This window comes from Mizuhopecten yessoensis, unplaced genomic scaffold (genome assembly GCF_002113885.1).
Source record: "Mizuhopecten yessoensis strain PY_sf001 unplaced genomic scaffold, ASM211388v2 scaffold716297, whole genome shotgun sequence".
Taxonomy (NCBI): domain Eukaryota; kingdom Metazoa; phylum Mollusca; class Bivalvia; order Pectinida; family Pectinidae; genus Mizuhopecten; species Mizuhopecten yessoensis.
In genome coordinates this window covers 391,226-413,360 of record NW_018480046.1, presented here as the reverse complement: position 1 = coordinate 413,360, position 22,135 = coordinate 391,226, and the positions used below count along the sequence as shown (strand labels likewise).

The window sequence follows — 22,135 nt, the reverse complement described above, 5'->3', positions numbered from 1 at the left end:
AACTTTCAGTTCAATCGGCCCAGCAGAACTTGACTTTAAGTTTGAAATAGTTTTTCAAAATGGCGGCCATGGCGGCCATATTGGATTTCTGATTGACCTGAAAAATAACAACACTTTGTCAGGACTATGAGCTGATCATTCCTACCAACTTTCAGTTCAATCGGCCCAGCAGAACTTGACTTTAAGTTTGAAATAGGTTTTCAAAATGGCGGCCGTGGCTCAGGTGACCTAAAATATATATAACAAGCAGAGTATTGCTAAAACAATTGAAACTTGTCTGATATAATGGTCCTTAATTAGTGTTTCAAATCGATGGAAATCATTCAAGGAATGAAGCTGCTACAGCGCAGACAATAATCTTTTTAAAAATAGTAACAGTGACCTTGACCAGACAACCCTGCAAACCAAAATTGTCACGCATGATTATGGGAAAGTTAAATTTACGATTATATAAAAATAATATATAGATAATATAAATAAATAATTATGATATTATTATTACAATTTGTTATTATCATGATTAATTATACAAAAAATTAAAACGAGATTGTATTATTTCCAGTGCGTGTAATCACAGACTTATGCAAGTCCCTTGTGTATCTCTCCTTCTCTCGATATTGTAACGAATGTTAAAGACCTATATAATTATTCAGTTTCTGGTTAATGTGAAAAATATGTATATACAGTTTTTATTATTGATGTTCAATATGCTATATTCACAAAGCACTTGTATTACACTAATCGGGCCATTATCTAGAGACTGTATTGGGAAGCTTATATCTACAAACTCTTTAGGAACAGCTGCTGTCACACTGGGAAGCTATCTATAAACTCGTTATGCACAGCTGATGACGGCTTTTTAGTATAAGTCAACATTCTCTTTCACTTGGAGACTTTCCATTGAGACAAAGAAAACATGAAGCCTACTTTATCAAGGACAGTTATCAAACAGTCATTCAACGAGTCACGAGCATGAAACTACGCAACGGACAAGGGGAGAAAACTCTTACACACAGACTTTAGAGTATTAGAATACAAGGCGTAGTAATTTGAACCAAATATAGTTCAGATGTTTCACTGATTAAAAACGCCACTGTTAAAGACAAGTACATATTTTCTTTGATTATTTTTGTCTTATACAGATATATTGTACCATATTAAAGCATTGATCATATCATGAAATAATGAACACATTATCTGAGATTGATATAGTTCATGATGCTCACTGAAAAAACTCGCCATTTCGTAAAATTTTACTTTTTTTCTTTGATTTATTGATCGTTTTCATATGCGTTTCATCATTTTATAGCATTAATCATACCATGAAATAATCATAACAGCATTTAAAGATCTTCCGCGGAAGAGGAAAGTCTGTTGTTTGGTTTTGATTTGCCCAGGCTTGGCGAGGTCCGCTATGAATGCTGTACACAGCATCCAAAAATGTATGGGGTCACCTGCCCGTGATTAATATAAGTTGTCAAAACTCTTTTTTTTATTGTTGTAAAATAAATAAAGTTTATATTATATATACAGTTCTAGGCAAAGCCATTACCTCACTGGGAGAACAGCTATATAGATACGCAAATACCTGCCAAACAGCTATACCCAGGTATATTTTCCATACACAAACAGAATGTTAAATAACAGTGTACATATATATAATATATATGTTCGCTTTAAAGTCTTGTTTCATTTGCAAGGAGCAGTAAAATTCATCGAGTCTGTTGTTATGTTGGTATCTGTGAATTGCTGATTATAAAAAAATCCATGTTTGAGAGTGCAGATGCATGTATATATTACCCCTTTCTGAGGAAACCATATTTCACATGATATTTAATATACATTGTATACTTCCTAGCATACACTGTTTATAAAGCTGGGCAGACATGTCTGAAAACAATCTGTATTCAGTGTCAAGTTAACATGTTACCAATTGGTCTTTGAATTTTGCATTTCACATGCATGCTAACTCAAGTAAGGGGGTCGGGTGGTACAGTGAGTAGAGCACTTGCCTTTTCACATGCATGCTAACTCAAGTAAGGGGGTCGGGTGGTACAGTGAGTAGAGCACTTGCCTTTCACATGCATGCTAACTCAAGTAAGGGGGTCGCGTGGTACAGTGAGTAGAGCACTTGCCTTTTCACAAAGAAAAAAAAACTTGTTTCATAATTGTTGCAAAATAAATCCAATATAAGTACGGGGACTTAACCACAACATACTGAAGTGTTACCAATAACAGGGTTTTCAAATGGTTTTGTTTTTTAATCGCCAGACATACCTCTTTGTATCCATACTCAAAGGGAAGTACCCAACTTACCAACCCGGATAGCTTTTCCCGACGTTGGCTCTACACCTTTGAAGTTTAATAAAATAAATCACTCACTTGAGTTATATCTAGTAAGTAATTTGCAAAGTGAAACCTGTCATTTTTACTCTGATCCTTTTTCTAGTTGTAATACACATCATTTACCATGACATATGATGACATTGTCTAGGTGTGATACAAAAAAAAGGGCCCTACTTTCTGCAAGTCTATGTGAAAAATCTATCAATGAAGTTTGATCAAAATCTGTTCTGCTGTTATTGCCTGAGAATGACAGGAATGACAGGAATGGTAGGCCATTGGATTACTTTCTGGAACCTTGATACAACATACTCCCAGTCACGATACTACTAAATATAATGTTGTCAAAAAGACAAAAACACCTTTTTCACTAAATAAGATATTCCATTGTCTCCAAAATATTTCAATCATTTCAACTTTGACATGACACTGGTATACCTTTATGTCAGAAACAGTCTAGTCACGGTACACAACTATCATTGAAGTTTCATTAAATACGCTTGAGCTAGCACAAACTATCACCCATACAAGAATTACAATTATGTGACTCTGAACCTCGCTGTGACCTTGATCTTGAGCAACAAACATGTATAGTATTATGGTATACACACCTATCTGTCGTGATACATTCGTTTAGCCTTTCGAGGTTAAAGCCTGTATATAAACATTCAAATCACTTGACCTTTGACCATTTCTTGCACTTTTGCTGACCTTGACACTGGAGTACAGATACAAATATTGGTAAGTTTTACCTAATACACATTCTTTGTACATGCTGATTCATCAAAATAGATTGTGCCATTCAGAAATCAGCAAGTATGGTCTTGGCCTGGACAAGCATTACAAGGACTTGACCCCTTGATCCCTTAATGTCACCTTGACCTTGGAGATGTACATGTATTAACATGAGAAAAGTATGTGATACACTGCCCAGTCTAAACACAATATATGTCAATGAAGTTTTTTGAAAAAATATCTTGACCCTTACAATTTATGGCCCAGACAAACGTCAAAAACACACTTTAACTTTACCACCTTTAAGGTGAGTTTAACCGACTGACCTGACTGACACAGAGCAATCCTATTCAAAAGAAAGGGACTAATAGAACAGAATGCATAGACAAACAAACAATGCCCTTAGGTTTACTTTTGAGTAATACATCTGTTAGTATTTGTTACAGCTCACTTTCTGAACAATGTTGTTAACGCCTGGTAGATCAAACATCAATGGCCACAAGCACATACCTTATATTACTTTATAGCTTTCTCTACCTTAAACATAGTTCTTGGAGGGTGTATGTATAGACATAAAGTCTCAATCAGTTTATAGCCATGCTGCAGGACATAAGATGACAAACAGAGAAGCAAAATTTTATTACGGTTTTTAAATGGTCATTAAAAACTTATCAATCAACTTTATCTCTCAAAAACAACTGTCAAGTTTTGAAATAAGATCTAAGATAAAATTGAAGTCTTCAAGTTCACAGTAAAATGTGAGTGGAGTGTAAAAATAGATGTAGGTCACTGTGACCTACATTTTATATATTGATGTATTCTCAGGAAGTATCCAATTACATGTGTGATAAGTTTGATGACTATATATAGCTACTGGACAGTGGACTACTAGTACTGAAGTAATGGAGCAAAACACTAAGTTTAACCAATGCGCTGCACAAACTGATGGGAAAGGCAAAAAATGATGTTGACTCATGATTCAGTTCAGCTATATCTTTACATGAATTATTATTATCATTCGTACAATATTAACTTTACTATACTAACAGATTGAAAACACTTTAAAAGCTTTACTTATTTTAGTATTTAGTAATACATAGTAATGCCATTATGGAATAAATAATTTTGGAGCAAATAGATGCTTTGCGGCAGGTACCAAAGGGAGTACCATTGTGTATTATTTCAAAAATCATGAAACAGTCTGAAGTACAGAATCACATTAAAACAAAAAGCAGAGGTACTCCCTTGGACACATAGGTAATTAAATGTATAAAGCAAAAAAAAAACTGTGTTAATAATATATATATATAATTTATATATATATACAAGTTGAGTTTTTGAAACTATTTAACTTTTTGGAACAGGCAATATAACGTCTGAAATTCATACTTTTCTGTATGTCTTCAAAATATACATGTTTGTTTAATGTGATATATCATAAGATATTTTGCGATAAAAAATTTTTTTTTTTCATTTTCAAAAAATACCTGGTTATAGGGACATTTGCTTGGTTTGTTTGGGGGTTTATGTCCTTGCAACAGCAAGTCCTGAGGTTATGGTTCCACTATAATGATCAATGCAAACACCACTTTAATGTGCCATCTTACTGAAATGAAATAACTTGGACAAAGTAGTTTGACGTTCCCCCCATTTAAATTATACTGACAATAGGCTATAAGCAGTTCCTAGCTACCCCCTATTGAAAGATTAATGTCAAGCAAGATTTGTTTGGTCACTTTTGAAAACTGGTCCCTCAAAACTGGTTGACTTCTTATTAAAACCGAATAAAGTGTTTCTTTTCAATTCATTGCTTGGAAAAATGTATGTGTGTTTACTGACTGTATGAATTGACTTGATAATGTTATTTATCTGTCTTTCACTTCTATATTCAAGTCAGAATATTTGGTTTTTAATTTATTTTGTGCTGATTTAATTCCATGAACTGCAATATAATGATGCATGACAATAGATTAATTATATCATACAAGAAAATGAAGTGCTATGTATCTAGTTGAGTGCTCTAGTGTATTTAGGCTGCTGTCCTATGTGTACATGACTACAGTGTACTATTAGCTATTAGCCGAGTAACACATATTGATACAATTAACTGATCAAACATCTTGTCTCTGGTACATGTTGCACTCTGACATTAGTGTAATATCACCTCTGTGTGTTGGGTGTCATAATCAGCTATAACATAAANCCCCCCCCCCCCCCCCCCCGACTCCATTTCCTCCCAACCAGAATAATGTGAATGGCAGTACATGTACACAGCTTTACAACAAGGTACACAGAACATACTCCACCTGTCTATGTACATGTATTACACAGAAATTGCTAGAAACAAGATAACATTTCTCCCAATATACATGTAATTATCAACAATGGCCAAATTATTTACCACATATATATGCAACAGCAAGTACAGTTTACAATGTACTGTACATGTATAAATGTTAAATCTAGACAAAACAAGAAGTTAAAATGTTTCAAATAAATTGATACTTAACTTTGGTGGTTTCTTTTCTTACTGATTTAACAATTATAATAATTTAATAATAACACTTGAGCAGGGCAGTGTCTGACTATCTACACAACATCTGATTAAACAAAATTTACTAGTGTGTTATCTCTACAAGATATAGGGCAAATGTTACTACTCTAGAACTACATAGGTGTCAACCTCTGAAACCTTCGATGAAGGAGATCTCACTCACTCCACATTCCCCATGAGGGAGAAGTGCATAAAACGCAGCTGAAACTGCTTGCTCAATTTATCTCCCCCTTTTTATGTATCAAAGTAACCCCAAAAGGCATTTATTTGATTCAGACACACCTGTTATGGTCATTACACACACCCTGCAGTAACTAGGAGATCATTCAACCACTGGATGTAGATTTTGAATTGAGGGATTTTTGAAGGAGATCTTGATTGGTAAATTTTGGTCAAAATGAGGGAGTCTCCCTCTTAATAAGGCTGTATTGACAGCTATGGAACTGTGAACCTATAGAGGAAGTTCTGTTCAATATTTTAACATAGTTGACCTCTATGATTAGAACGTTTGTCAAAGGACAGTAGTCACCATTCCAACCCATCCTCGATATCAAAGGGTTACACTAACTTGTTAAATGCTCGGTGCAGAGAATGTAACCCTGGATATCGAGGAGGTTCCAAACATAAAAATGAAGTATCTATTGAGAAAATAACAAGAGGCCCAGAGGGCCTGTATCGCTCACCTGGATATCTAAGCAATCATGGCAAAATATTCTCCAAATGAGATCCAAGGAAATATGCCAGACCCCAAGGCCAATCCTTGAAGCATATCTGTATTTGATTTTTTATGCCCAGCAATTTTATGTATGGTTATGGGGTCAGGATCTCAACTGTTTCCAAGCTGTGACTCAGAAACTAGGCCCCTAGGGTTGTGGCCAGATCCCAGGATCAATTCTAATATCATGACTGCATTTGTCTCTTTTTGCCCAGCATTTGTATATATATAGTTTTGGGTTGTATGGGGATCTTAACTGTTTCAAAGTTATGACCCAGGGGTTATGTCTGCAAGGGTGGGGCAGACCCAGGGGTCAATTCTAATATCATCACTGCAATCGTCTCTTTATGCCCAACAATTGTATATATAGTTTTGGGGTGGGGATCTTAACCGTTTCAAAGTTATGACCCAGGGGTTAAGTCTCCAAGGGTGGGGCCAGACCCTAGGGCCATCCTGGAATCCTTCCGACCAAATATGATCAATATCCATGGTATAGTTCTACTGAAGAAGTCGTTTATAGCAATATAGCCAAATTGCCCCCTTTAGGCCAAGCCCTTAGCCCCCTGGGTGGTCAGCCCAACCATTTGTACAATTTTGAATCCCCACCACCTAGGGATGCTTCCAGTCAAATATGGTTGATATCTATCTCTTAGTTCCAGAGAAGAAGTCCCTTAAAGTAATATAGCTAAATAACCCTTTTTGGCCCCGCCCCTCAGCCGCCACGAGGGTCAGCCACACCATTTGTAAAATTTTGAATCCCTACCTCCCATGAATGCTTCTGATTAAATATGATTGATATCCAGTGCATAATTCTACAGAAGAAGTCGTTTGTAGCAATATAGCCAAAAATTCCCCCTTTTGGCCCCGCCCCTCAGCCCCCTGTGGGGTCAGCCCAACCATTTGTTCCACTTTGAATCCACACCACCTAGGGATGCTTCCAGTCAAATATGGTTGATATCCATCTCTTAGTTCCAGAGGAGATGTCGCTTAAACTAAGTTAAAGCAATATAGCCAAATTGTCCCCTTTTTGCCCCGCCCCTCAGCCCCCTGGGGGCCAGCCCCACCATTTGTACAATTTGAAACCCCACCACATAGGGATGCTTCCTTTTAAATTTAGTTAAATTCCAATCAGTGGTTAAGAAGAAGTCGTTTAAAGAAATTGTTGACGGACAGACGCCACGGTATTGCATAAGCTCACCTTGGTCCTTCGGACCCGGTGAGCTAAAAAATACGACAAAATACTATGTTTCTTGTTTCAAGTTGCTCATCTGAAAGATTTTTTTATCTATTCATTTTCAACAAAACTTTAATCTTTTGTGTTTACCCCTTGTTTACCATTCTTTCAAACAGAAACTGGTCCATTGCTGTGACTGTAATCATCCATTGATTCCAAGCATGTACAACTGATCTTGACGACGCATTCATAACACCTCTGTTTTTTGCTTACTCATCCTACACTTCAAATGCTATCCATGGCATACTGACCAAAAGTCGATGTACCTTTTTGATCACAGACTATTTTGAAAGAATTCTTGTTCATTTTCTTCAAGAAACAAGCCAATGTTAATGGAAGTGATGAAGAACAAATCAATAGAAAGGTGACAATTCAACCTTTTTATTGTTTGAACCAATTCAATTTCTTCAGGTCAACTATCATATTTAGACCTCATGCCTTTTGGGTATATATATCGCTTCCTAAATACTTATTCTTTCCATCACAAGACCATATATGGAAATAATGAGAATTGCACAAAACATTCATATGCAAACAAACTGGTATGTGGTTCCAGACTACATGTCTTACAACAGACTACATGTCTTACAACAGACTACTTGTCTTACAACAGACTGCTTGTCTTACAACAGACTACATGTCTTACAACAGACTACATGTCTTACAACAGACTACTTGTCAGCAGATATCCTTTTCATGAAGAGTGAAATTTCTGTCATTTCGTCCAAATTTAACAATATTTTACTTTGAAGAAGTTGGTTTACTACTGCAGATTAACGTTAGTATACATACCCCTTAATAATAATATATCACATGACCACCAAATTATGTTACTTTTATTCCGGAAGCTGGTACCTCAGAAACGGTGTATTGAAAAGAAAAAATCTTTGATCTAAACCTTTAAGTACCCTGTAGACAGATTTGAACAAACATTATAGTCCTTCACTTCATGTGCTGCAGACCAAATGTCCTAATCAAACCCTAAAAGGAAAACCTCTTGCAAGCTGTTATTCACAGGGAACACATTTGAACTCTGTGACCTAAAATGGGACATGGTCATCTGAACAAACTTGCTGGTAGCTATTCACCCCTACATGTTACAGGAAAACTATCATTACCCTAGCTAGGCCTTTTTGTTTTATTCATATTATCTTGGTTAAATGTTAAACCAAATTTCAAGAGCCATGACCTAAAAGTTAGTCAAGATCATGCATTTGAACAAACAATTGATATCTTGGCCCTCCCAGTTAATGCTACAGCTATATTAAGCGAGCTACATGTATCAACTCCACTTTCATCAGTATATGGTTGCACCTATGGACAGCATATGTGACGCATCGACTAGCACCAGCAACTTCTGAAAACAAATTAATTTGGGACATTGATCCATCTATATGTTATAGTCTCCACAGTCTGATCAAAAAAAATACTTCAATTTGCTTGTGCTTCTCTAATTGCTTAACTTTTTGTGTCTTGCTTGTGTTCATTTTTTATTTTTATTTATTATATACTTAATTATTGATTCGTTTTCATGTTTATGTGCTATTTGTTATGATTGTTGTGTCTGCTCTTGATAAATCTTCTTGTTTTTTTTCTCGGGTTTTCATAAGGTATCTAACTCCATGTTATATTTGTCATTGGATACTTATATTTAAAAATAAATCTTTTCGTCTTAATTGTGATAATAGAACCTACCGTATACTTATAATATTTGCTTTATTTCTTGAAATTCAGCCAACTTTTGCTCACTAATAGCATTATTTGTATATGTATAGATTACCTCTCTGAATAGGTTATCTCCCTTACACCACTGATAATCTGTAACTATTCATTATTTTTCTTCTTATACATGTAACTTTAGGTTACTAGTATATGAATAAATCTTAAAATATAACATGATTGTCTCAAATGATTGATTTCATGTTCTGTCTGTATATAAATATTTGTATATATGTATTTAAAATAATTAATTTGTTTATCTGCTTCAATTGATTTTTTTACACTTGTAGTTGAACATGTTACACTGAATTCAAGAAACTACTGTTGTTAATTGTTTTGATAATACTCAAGTTCAGTATACCACTCCCTATGAAATTATATTTAAAATATCAAATTGATGCTTTCCACATTCTGAGAATATTATTTTTCATTAGTCCCTACTGTTATTTCTTTCCTCAAGTCTCTGCTTATTTATTTATTGTTATTTTTTTTTATTTTTTTATTTTTTTTTTCATTTTTTGGCGTGTTAGTAGTTTGTAAGTATGTTTGTGTGTGATTGTAAGCTATACTATAGTTCTTCCTCTATTACTGCCTGTAATACCAATATGATATCACTACATGTATACTCAAGATATTTTATACATTCTGTTTGTTATAAAACTTCTACTTCTGATGTCTGGAAATATTCACTCTAATCCAGGTCGCTCATCAATCAGTATTAATCAAAGAAACTACTATAATGATTTATCAATAATGCACTTAAATGTTAGGTCTCTTCGGAACAAGGTTGATCTTATAGATACTGAATTCACTGACTATGACATCCTATGTCTTACTGAAACTCACCTGAATAATGAAATAACTGAATCTGATTTGCAAATTAACTCACATCCCAACTCATATCGTAGAGACAGACAATCACAACACGGTGGTGGTATTATGATATATACTAAAAACAACCTCTTAATAAATCACAGAACTGATCTTGAAACTGAAGACATAGAACTTGTCATCCTAGAAATTAACACTTCTAACAAAAAAATACTTCTCTGCTGTCTTTATAGACCTCCTAATACAAAAGTAGATTACTGGAATAAACTTGATAACATTTTAGATAATCTTTCTAATACTAATCTTAATATCATTATCACTGGTGACATAAATATTGACTTTATCACAATGAAACCTAATTCACATCTTGCAAGATTAATTACTAAATATCACTTAAAAAACTTAATACAATCACCAACACGCATTACAAACACTACTGCTACCTTAATTGATGTATTTATTACTAATAATGTAAACATTTTTACCTCAACAAATGTACTTTCCCCTCTCTGTAGTGATCACTGCCCCATCCTTGCTAACATTTGTTTTAAGACACTAAAAAATAAACCATTCAAGAAACCTATATATAAGTTCAATGAAGCTAATTGGGATGCTATTAATAATGAACTACTTAGTAATGATTGGGATTCCATAGTTAATAACACTACTAGCATTAATGAACTATATTCTACTATTATAAACAAAATAAACTCTGCTACTAACTCTCATATACCTCACAAAACAATTACTGTCCATCCTGATGATAAACCTTGGATGACTGGTGAAATTCGGCATAAATTAAGATATAAGAATAGATTACATAAAAGAGCTAAAAATAAAAATAGGGAACAAGATTGGGCAAAATTTAGAACTTGTCGCAATGACACTATACAAATTATTCGGCAATCCAAAGAAAATTACTTTAAGAAACTTCAAAATTGTCTTGCCGACAAAACAGTGCATCCAAGAAAATGGTGGCAGATAGCAAAATCTATAGGAAAAATGAATAACACTAGCACTAATTCTTATCCTCTAAAATCTAACAATAAAATATTAATCCATCCACAAGATAAAGCTGAGGCACTAAATAACTTCTTTACCACCATTGCCTCTGATATTACTGACACTAACCTACCTGATTTACCTCCCTTATGTCCATTTGAACTTTCTGACATTAACATTACTGAACAAGATATAACTGACCAATTTGACATTTTTAATAAAAACAAACCAGCTGGTCCTGATGGTATTTTACCTATGATTGTAAAGAACATTTCTGCTTCTTTAGTATACCCACTCAAACTATTATTTAATAGAACTTTATCTATTGGAGTAATACCTGATGTACTAAAAACGGCTAATGTTACTGCTCTCTATAAAGGTAAAGGAGATATCAGTGATCTCAATAATTATAGACCTATTGCTATTACATCTATTTTTATCAAAATGTTAGAAAAAAATATTTTTAAATATACGTTTAATTATATTTCAAGTCACAATATGTTAAGTGTACATCAGTCAGGATTTCAACCCAAAGACTCCACTACTAATCAACTAGCTGATATCTATAATACTATAAGTGGCAATTTAGACCAAGGTAAAGATTTGCGTTTTGTTTTCTGTGACATAAGTAAAGCATTTGATCGAGTATGGCATTTGGGCCTATTATATAAACTAAAAACATATGGTATTAAAGGTAAATTATATAATTGGTTTAAAGCTTACTTATCTGACAGAAAACAAAGGGTTATCTTTGAAGGTTATAAATCTAGTACCAAACCTATGTCTGCAGGGGTTCCTCAAGGATCTGTCCTTGGTCCCTTCCTCTTTCTTCTTTTTATTAATGATATTACTAATAATGTAACTTCTCATATAAAACTCTTTGCAGATGATACCTCTCTCTATGTAATAGTAAATAATAACAATGACCTTACAACACCTACTAACATGCTTAATGATGATCTTGACTCAATCTCTGAATGGTCAAAGCGATGGCAGATCCTATTCAATCCGAATAAGACTGTAGCTATTAACTTCTCTCGTAGACACATTAACAATCATCCTCAACTGCTATTTAACAATACTCCAATTGCACAACATGAACACCATACTCACTTAGGACTAACATTTAACAGTAAAGGGACATGGTCAGATCACATTTCAAATATTTATAAGAAAGCGAACTCTAGACTAAGTATTCTTAGAATTTTAAAAACTACAGTTGATAGGAATACATTAAAAACATTATATGTCTCTTATATAAGACCTGTGCTAGAATATTCTGATATAGTATGGGATAATTGTACCAAATCGGAATCAGATCTTTTAGAATCAGTTCAACTAGAAGCTATGCGTTTAATTACTGGCCTCAGACGAGGTACATCTCATCATATTCTGTATACTGAAACACAACTTGAAACATTACACACACGAAGACAAAATCATAAACTAACATTAATGTATAAGATTCTTAATAATTACACTCCAACTTATCTCGATAATATCATTCAACCATTTCTAAATGTAAATAATAACTATACCTTCAGAAATAACAGATTCTTTAATATACCACAGACAAGAACTACTACTTATATGAATAGCTTCTTCCCTTCTACAATGGTAAAATGGAATGCACTTGATAGCACTGTACGAGACTCCATCTCAATTTCATCTTTTAAAAAGAAACTTAAAAAAACCTTTGATACATCCGTCTCAGAAACTTTTATTAACTGTGTTCCGAGGAAACTTAACATAATTTTATGTCAGCTAAGAAATTTTAAAAGTGATCTTAACTGTGATAAGTTACAAGACCATCTGATTGATGATGCTTCCTGTGTATGTGGTGTACAGAGGGAAGATCTAATACATTTTTTCTTTCAATGTCCTCTGTATTCTAATATTAGGCATCATATTACCACTATTTATAATCTAGTAGGATATTTAAATCTGCACTGTTTAGTATATGGTATTAGTAATGCATCCAACCAATTAAATAAAACTATTCTTATACATGTTGACTCTTATATTAAATCATCAAAACGTTTCGTTACTTATACGTGCTAGATAAATTTCCAAATGAATATTCATGTATTGTTATAATTATTGTTATTCAGGCAAGTTTTATCCCTTAAATAACGAGTATTAGACATAAGCTGGTGTGGGTGTGGGTGTGCATGAGTGTGAGAGGAAACGAATCACAACATTTTATATATTTAAGCATTGTACATATCTACCGGAATTAGAAGAAGACTGATATAGGCAAAGCCTGTTGTCTTATTCTTTTGTCAATACTGTTCAAATATCTCCTTTAATGTTAACTTATATGTTTGTATTATATATGTATTGTCAATAAAATACTTTGAAATTGAAAAAATCAAAATGGACTTATATTACCATGACAATTGCGTAGACTAAGGATTAGCCCAATACCTGTCCCAAATACAATGTACCATGGAGATATATTATTATACATATGAGTTTGTATGACTTCTTGATGACACAATCTGGACTATGCACACATTGTTACTGATAATTAAAGTAGCTAGTGGAAGGAAAATCTCAATGTGTTTACTTTAAACAGTATTTAGAACGATTGCCTTGATATTGAGAAGTGACTTGGTATGGACGTTTTGGCGATGATTCCTTAGAACATAGACGTGCTATTGACTAAGAGATCACTTTGCCGATCCGTTTTGAAGTTCAGTAGACATAGCTGGGTTATTTATGTACAGTATCGTTGGCCCTTTGTATAGGGACTAGGCCTAACGTCACATCCACAAACTTGGTGAAGGCATGAACGTTATGTTAAGATATGAAGAAGGATACATCTGATTAATTTGTCCACACGTTTTTGTTTTTTTTTTCATCACGCATACATACCTATCCTATAGTTCAACCGCGATACGTGGATAACGTTTTTAGTTTGGTAACCTCACATGGTAGCTAGCTTGGATTCTGTAATTTTGTTTCAATACGCATGCGCAGTGAAAATGGAATTTTGACTTCCGTCAACAAACAATTCTTCAGACGCTGACTGTAAAACTGGCTGTGTTTTGCATAAAGAACCTATTTCCATCTGTCAGATGGAGGACGACGCACTTGAACGGTACTTTACGTGTCTTTGTGTATTTCTAGATATCGTGTTAATGTGAAAGAAATTAATATGAATGCAATAGAAACCACGGAATTAGATTAGATTGCTATTTAAGTCCGTGGTGAACTAAACGCAATGTTCAATAGTTGGTTGTAAAATGAACTTATTAAAATGTATTCATTACAGTAGACTAACTGCCGCCGATTCAGTAATACCCGATCGACCCGCTCTACCTTCATACAATGTTTTGATGTTGAAGGATACTTAACTTTAAAGTCAGGTCAACACGACAACAAAGTCGGACCAACATTAATTATATTTCACAGGAAATGCTTTATTTCTTTAAATATGTTAGCAGTTTACCTGTTTCAGTTATATGTCATTATAATGCATACTGTAGTCTTACAACATAACAGGAGATGGACAAATTAATGGCACCAAGGTTCGAACTTGAGACCCTGCGATCTCTAGACAGATGCTCTACCAATCAAGCTATACCTGGTTGCCGACATCCAAACAGTCAAATTCTGATACATATTTTGCCTCTCTCCTTTTTTCTTATTCTTCTCCTCTAATTTAAACAGAATAGTTACCATTTTGAAAATGCAGACCTTGTACCAACAGTTATCATACACTCCCACTGCAATAAAATCAGAAGGACAAGCACTTAAAAATGTATGTGTGTATGTATAAATTGTATCTTCATTTTAACATATTTATATTGTATGCATTGTTGATAGGTCTACAATATGCAATAAACCTATTTTTTTTCAGACTTGCAATTGAGGAGATACTTAAAGAAACAAAAAGGGGAGCTGAAAGAGCCAAAGAATTTGGTGCATTAGGATGGTATGTTTGTTCAATAAATTTGATGATAATAAGCCTGAAACTTTTCATGTTAGTGAAACCCTTTAATAGACTTATTTCTTCGTCTCATTTTGAAATAGGAACTTAAATTATTTGATCCCTGTACTACCACTGCAGAATTCCACTGTTTATACAGCAACCTCTACTTAATTTCATTTCGGATAAAACTGTAGCACATTTGAGCCAGGGCACTTCCATTGACCTGGTTGCTCAGTAGATTAGAGTGAGCTTCGTGGGTATAATTATCCGATGTCCAGGGTATGGATCCTGGTTTAGCCCAGCTGAACACTTGGTAAGCTGTTTTTGATTATATTATATTTAATCATTATAATTTTTTCATAAAAAGTCCACATAAATTCACATCAGAACACCAGATAATGTAACAGTATCGGTTTCATCGATATGCGTATGAACATGTATATATATTATAACTGCAGTAAATTTATCCTTACAGACGAAGAAATAATATAAAAAGAAAAAAATCTTAACAAGACATCTTTATAGCACTTTCATCTCATCAAGTAGATTCTTCCGACTGTTTATTTGAAGGTAAATTATGATGTGATATTATATATCAGCATACATTTGATTGTTATCTTTAATGATGCAGGCAGAAGCCACCTGCTCCAACAACAAACAAGAGATTCCTGACCAACATGATTCTAAGTTCTGTGAATGACGCAAACAGGAAGAAAAGAAAACATCCAAATGATTCAAATTCACCAAAGGAGGACAACTCTGAAAAAAAGTTAACAACTGAAAAGGACAAAGATTGCAAAAGACATAGACCTGAAAAACATAAGCATAAGAAGAAGAAAAAGAAACACAATCATTCTGCTGAAAGTCCTGAAAGTAAACACAAACACTCTTCAAAGAAGCATAAATCTGGACATAAACATAAGAAACACCACAGACATAAGGACAAGGTGAAGGAATGAGTGAAAGAGAGGAAGACTGGACAAGCTGAAGGAATGAATGACAGAAAGGAGACCCCAGCAATTCTTATAGAGAGACATAGAGTTACAGGAATATTGATAGATTATATAATTACATGAGCATGAAAATCAGAAATTTTGAATTTGTAAGCAAAGAAAACAAATATCAGTTGAGTATACATAAGAGACTGGACATGGAAATGTTCAGAAATAAATGGCCTGCATCTTCTTTTCTTAGGATATTTACCGTAAGTAAGAGCGATAGATGGATGTTCATGTGTGCTTGTGTAAGAGGATGTTTGTAACGTTTCATTTGCAAAATGTACAAGTTTGAAAGATGTAAGATGGACAATTTCAGCATAACTGAAAAAGAGTGATGGGCATTGTAATGTAGTATGTTACACTGGACATAAGTAAAGAGTGGTGGGCATTGTAATGTAGTATGTTACACTGGACATAAGTAAAGAATTTTACCAATTGAGTTTTCATACCTGTGGAAATTGATGGTGTGTAGTGCTTGATGAAATGCCAAAGAAATGCTCACATTTATTACTGTCTTAGATTGATACCTGTAGTTGTTCATAATGGACAGAGAAATAGATCTCAAGGCAGCAAAATATTAGTATGAAATTGTAGTTTTATTTTTGTTTCCTTAAATATCTCAATACTAGCACCAGTTTGATTTATTGAAATTTTATAAAGAAATTGATATTACTATTATTTTCTTATGTTTAACAGTTTTCCACATATTTTTCACGTTTATGAGGGCATGTCTAGTGATGTTTTTAGAATATTTGTCAATGATTGTAGTATTTGTGTATGTCAAGTGAAGTTATCTCCCTTCAATTTTCATCAAAAACTTGGTGGTAAAAATAGTAGTGGTGAGACAACAAAACGAATCTAAGAATTTTTTATTCAGAAACATGGCATGTAAATTTGGTTTCAATAAGAAACAGAATAAATCAGGATTTTTAATAAAATACCAGTTTCTGCACTTTCATATTTAATCAAGATTTGGTTAAATATTTGACATCTGAATTACGAAGTTTTAATGTGTGTGAAGCTAGATATTATGCATTTGTGAAGATATCAGATGCTCAAATTTGTCATGCTCCAAATGATTTCGCCCCATTTTTTGTTCGCATCGCCCCAGTTTACAGCTCAATTATAATAACCATATAATTACAGTGCTAAAATATGACACTCTGTTACAACAATCATCGACATGTTTACTATTAAAAAAAGCTACAAAACGATATAAAGGCGTAACAGTCAGCAAGCTCCTGTCTCTAGTTCAGTCTGTAGTTTAACTACATACCCTCATAAATGTTAAAAAGATGCATTTCAAACCTTAAATCTACGTTCTATTACATCCACTTTTATTATTTGAAAGTAAGAAAAAAATGTCTTCTTTCTCGTTAAAATACAAAACACCGTTATGAAAACAACATGAATTGAACCGCCTTTTTCGTGGGAAAGATGATGCGTTGTCAACGGTGACGAAATACACAGTAGAGCAATAAACAAATAGTTCCAGTTTGCATATTTTTTAATGATTTAATTTATATTACCAGCATGTTTAACAAGCATTGATTATCTTAAAAATTGACAGTATATCTTAATTTATAACAAAAATACTCTGTCAAATATTTTAGTTGCAAAAACTCAGAAATTTATTCCGTGTTCGCGGAGATAGCTGACCGTTTAAAACCGGTCGGCATCGGCTACGCTTTCAACAAGATAGAAAGTGCATCTGTGAAATGTGGAGTTTCCTAAGAAACCAGATGACGATTGAAAAGATGCTGTTGGCTGAATTCTTGTGTCTATCGACTGTGTCAACAGTACTAGCTCATCGTTTGAGCATTCGGACGCTAGTGTAGAGGACAGTTCTGTTCTGTTGAAAACAACCTGTTATAGGATCTAATAGCAGACACGCTTCATAAACATGATGTGCTTTGATTCAAAACCAGTTATTTCATATTCTAGGGACATGTCCACAATGTTGCTGTCAGATATATTGGCTGAAGCACAGGGGTTCGTTACAAGGAATGTGTGTGGCTGGAGTTAGGCCTAGCACACAATGTATTTTAGACGCTGAATGCACAGACTTAAATTTCTTTAAGGGTGATTTCATTAAAATGTATTTACATGTATTTTAACCGTTGATATTTGTGTGTTTGGGAGGGGGTCGGAGGTCGTGTAACAGTACATGTAGTACTGTTAATATTACTACAGTTGGTACTGTTATCTAGAAGCACTGAAGCAAAAATGTAAATATGTTAAGGTAAACAAAAATACACGGAGAACCTCTGGAGAACCTCTGTATAGACGGCTGGGTCTCTGGGAAATTTCTTTGTATAGAAAGTTCAGATCTGTCCCCTTAAATGTTGACTGGAACTATGGTTTGATGAAATAGGCTATACAGATTGTCCAAATCAATGGCCTTGACCCAATTTCAAATTTAAAGGGGTCAAATTTGTTTTTAAAAAAAATCAACACTTTAAAACAACTTCATTTTGATAACCAAGAAATACATGTCATGTAGCATTCTGGGATGAAGGGCTTAATTTGCCTCCTTGTGGGTGGGATGAGAAGGCTAGTGTGAGCCTTTGATGTACATCAAAAGAATCTTGCGTCGCGTAACGGTAAAACTTATTTGATTAGAAGTCTGGCGTCACTCCTCTGTTGTCTTCAAAGGACAAGTACGTATATACCAGCCTAGTGATTGGTCTTACACCAATTAAATAGCTAGCCGTGTGCCTTCAATTTTGCTATGACATAATCCAGAGGTGCAGATAGCGTAAGAGTAACCTTTGGATATCGAGGATAAGATTACAGAGGAGAGACCCACAACCTAAAAGCCTGTCAGTTTTAATTTTACCTTTTCGCGCGATTCTTTTGATGTACAACAAAGGATTTTACTAGTCCACTTGTATCATCCACAAGGTGGATACAGAGCCTTTGATTTTGTCAAGATATATTCCAAAGATGCTGAGAACTTAATAGAGCGTAACCGCTGAATTTCCAGAATGGATCTTGCTTCACTTTCAAGGTTATTTTGGTTATACGCGTTAAAAATTAGGGCAATGTGTTTTTGAAATGTCACGACTGCACCGACAATTATGCTTCTATGAGCTAATTGATGTACTTACAGCAACATATAAAACGAGTCCGCTATATGGTGATAACGTAATGTCATTTACATCTTTTCAAATAGCAAAAGGTACGCTTTGGAGTTGATATTTTTACAAGGGCAGGAAAATGTCATTTCTTTAAATTAGTATATATTAATATAAGGAACAGATGACGACATTTCCTGTAGCCTCCAATCTTGTCTTTTTTTTGTCATTCTGGTGTAGGTATCTGAAATCATAGATAAAAGCTGAAACCTCAAAACCTATAAAGATTCGTGATTAAAATGACGTTTTATTGTTTGGAGTAGTGAACATGTAAACTTCATTAGTTATGAGATAGTGGTTCGTTACCAAGGAAATATAACGGTGGCTAACTTAACATCACGTGATAGTGGTTCGTTACCAAGGAAATATAACGGTGGCTAACTTAACGTCACGTTTATGACGAAGACTGACAGTGAGGTACCCGTTATTGTCAGCATCTAGGTAGATGTCAAGACTTGAACGTATCTTTGAGGATGCCGTTGATTTTAATTTCCAATTCTGCCAAATGTTCTCGATATTCTTTTGATTAAAGATCAAAACGTCAACGTACTAAATTGAAATTTCTGAAATAATCCTTGAACAGTGTCAGAAGAATACAAAAAAATAAAAATGGATTGATGGGCGGTAAAACTGCTTTGGAATACGGATAGTATTGTTCGTCAACAAAGTCCAACATAATTTCAAAAATCTTATATCATCCGAATAACATCGTTCTCTACGTATTCCTTCAATCACAGTGGATGTGATTCAAATGAAAATTACATTTTTAGGTCACCTGAGCTTTGCTCAAGTGACCTATTCTAATCGCTTTCCGTCCGTCGTGCGTGAACGTTTTACATTTTCAACTTCTTCTCAAGAACCAATGGATGGATTTTTTTCAAACTTGGTCAGAATCTTCCTTGGTAGATGAGGCTACAAAATTGTAAAATAGGGATTCCTACCCCAACCCCTCGGGCCAGGGCGGGGCCCCAAAGGGAAAATTAACCAATATTTCAAAAACAATCTTCTCCAGACTCCGAAGGACTACAGTCATTTTCTCTGCATGGAAAGAAAGATCATCAGGGGCTTTATTTAAATCGTAAATACTAGGACCCGCAAGCTTTCCGTTCTCCCTTGGGGAGGGGGTAAAGTTTACTATAGTTTATAAGCTCACCTGGCCGGAAATTTACAATTTAAGTAAAGCCCCTGATGATCTTTCTTTCCATGTTGAGACAATAGGCCTGAATCGCTCACCTGGTATTAATCTCACAAATAATCTTTAAAGTGGACTAAAATACAGCTACAGGCAGAATATCAGTGTTTGACTCATAAAAACCTATTAAAAGATTTAAACATATGATGCCTGTGACCTTGAATGTCGAACAAGGACAAAGTTGAACAGAGTTTACAGTCGTCCAATTCAACCAAGCAGGCTTCTGGCAAAATATAATTACCCTGGACCTTTTGGTTATACAGAACAAGTCATTTAAAGATTTAAACATATATTGACCACTGTGACCTTGAAAATGGGTGTAGGTAATTTGTTTGGACAAACTTGATAGCCCTTCATCCCAGCATGCTAAAGGCCAAATATCATCACCCTAGGCTTCTTTGTTATTCAGAAGAGGTCGTTCAAAGATTTTAACATATTTGACCCCTGTGACCTTGGATATGAGCGAAGTTCATTCATTCGAACATATTTGGTAGCCCTTCATCCCAGCATCTAACTGGCAAAATATAATAACCCTAGGCCTCTTGGTAGTTCAGAAGAAGATGTTGAAAGGTATTTAACATATTTGACCCCTGTGACCTTGAAAATAGATGAAGGTCATTCATTTGTACAAACTTCGTAGCCCTTTATCCAAGCATGATACTGGCCAAATATCATCACTCTTAACCTTTAAGTTACTGAGAAGAAGTTGTTGAAAGCTATTTAACATTTTTGACCCCTGTGACCTGGAAAATAGATGAAGGTCATTCATTTAAACAAACTTGGTAGCCCTTTATCCAAGCATGTTACTAGCCAAATATCATTACCCTAGGCCTTTTGGTTATTCAGAAAAAGTCGTTCAAAGATTTTAACATATTTGACCCATGTGACCTTGAAAATGGATGAAGGTCATTCATTTGAACAAACTTGGTAGCCCTTGATTTCAGAATGCTACTGGCCAAATATCATCAGCCGAGGCCTTTTGGTCATTAAGAAGAAGTTGGTTTAAAGGTTTTAAACATATTTGACCCCTGTGACCTTTAATATATGTCGAGGTCACTCGTTTGAACAAACTTGGTAGCCCTTCATCCTAGCATGCTGTTGGCCAAACAGCATCATCCTAGGACTTTTGGTTATTGAAAAGATGTTGTTTAAAGGTTTTAAACATATTTGACCATTGTGACCTTGAATAATTGTCAAGGTCATTCAATTTAACAAACTTTGAAGCGCTTCATCCCAGCATGCTACAGGCCAAATATTATAACCCTCAGCCTCTTGGTTATTGAGGAGAAGTAGTTTTAAAGGTTTTAAACATATTTGACCCATGTGACCTTGAAAATTGGTGAAGGTCATTTGTTTGAACAAACTTGGTAGCCCTTGATTTCAGAATGCTACTGGCCAAATATCATCAGCCTAGGCCTTTTGGTTATTGAGAAGAAGTTGTTTTAAAGGTTTTAAACATATTTGACCCATGTGACCTTTAATATATGTCGAGGTCATTCGTTTGAACAAACTTGGTAGCCCTTCATCCTAGCATGCTATTGGCCAAACAGCATCATCCTAGGACTTTTGGTTATTGAAAAGATGTTTTTAAAGGTTTAAAACATATTTGACCATTGTGACCTTGAATAATTGTCAAGGTCATTCATTTTAACAAACTTTGAAGCGCTTCATCCCAGCATGCTACAGGCCAAATATTATAACCCTCAGCCTCTTGGTTATTGAGGAGAAGTAGTTTTAA

General features: G+C 34.5%; 2 protein-coding genes across 2 annotated transcripts in view; one reads left to right on the top strand and one right to left on the bottom strand.

Moving 5' to 3' along the window:
* The window catches only part of LOC110442761 (kinase D-interacting substrate of 220 kDa-like), a 39,979-nt gene extending 25,881 nt beyond the window's left edge, over window positions 1-14,098 (bottom strand). Inside the window, exon 1 of the mRNA XM_021486516.1 lies at window positions 14,011-14,098. The gene's annotated coding sequence lies outside the window, so the exon portion shown is untranslated. The remainder of the gene's footprint in view (window positions 1-14,010) is intronic.
* Window positions 14,099-14,111: 13 nt separating this feature from the next.
* Window positions 14,112-17,020, top strand: LOC110442762 (serine/threonine-protein kinase PRP4 homolog). Its single transcript, XM_021486521.1, has 3 exons — window positions 14,112-14,236; window positions 14,999-15,073; window positions 15,702-17,020. Exons 1-3 carry the CDS (start codon window positions 14,214-14,216, stop codon window positions 16,027-16,029), a joined length of 426 nt encoding a protein of 141 aa, XP_021342196.1. The 5' UTR covers window positions 14,112-14,213; the 3' UTR covers window positions 16,030-17,020.
* The last annotated feature ends 5,115 nt before the right edge of the window (window positions 17,021-22,135 follow it).

Bases quoted from the DNA above. Each gene is read 5' to 3' on its own strand.
- LOC110442762 (XM_021486521.1), top strand. From the start codon at position 14,214: ATGGAGGACGACGCACTTGAACG. The intron at 14,237-14,998 runs GTACTTTACGTG...ATTTTTTTTCAG, and splicing joins GAGGACGACGCACTTGAACG to ACTTGCAATTGAGGAGATAC. The intron at 15,074-15,701 runs GTATGTTTGTTC...TTAATGATGCAG, and splicing joins GAATTTGGTGCATTAGGATG to GCAGAAGCCACCTGCTCCAA.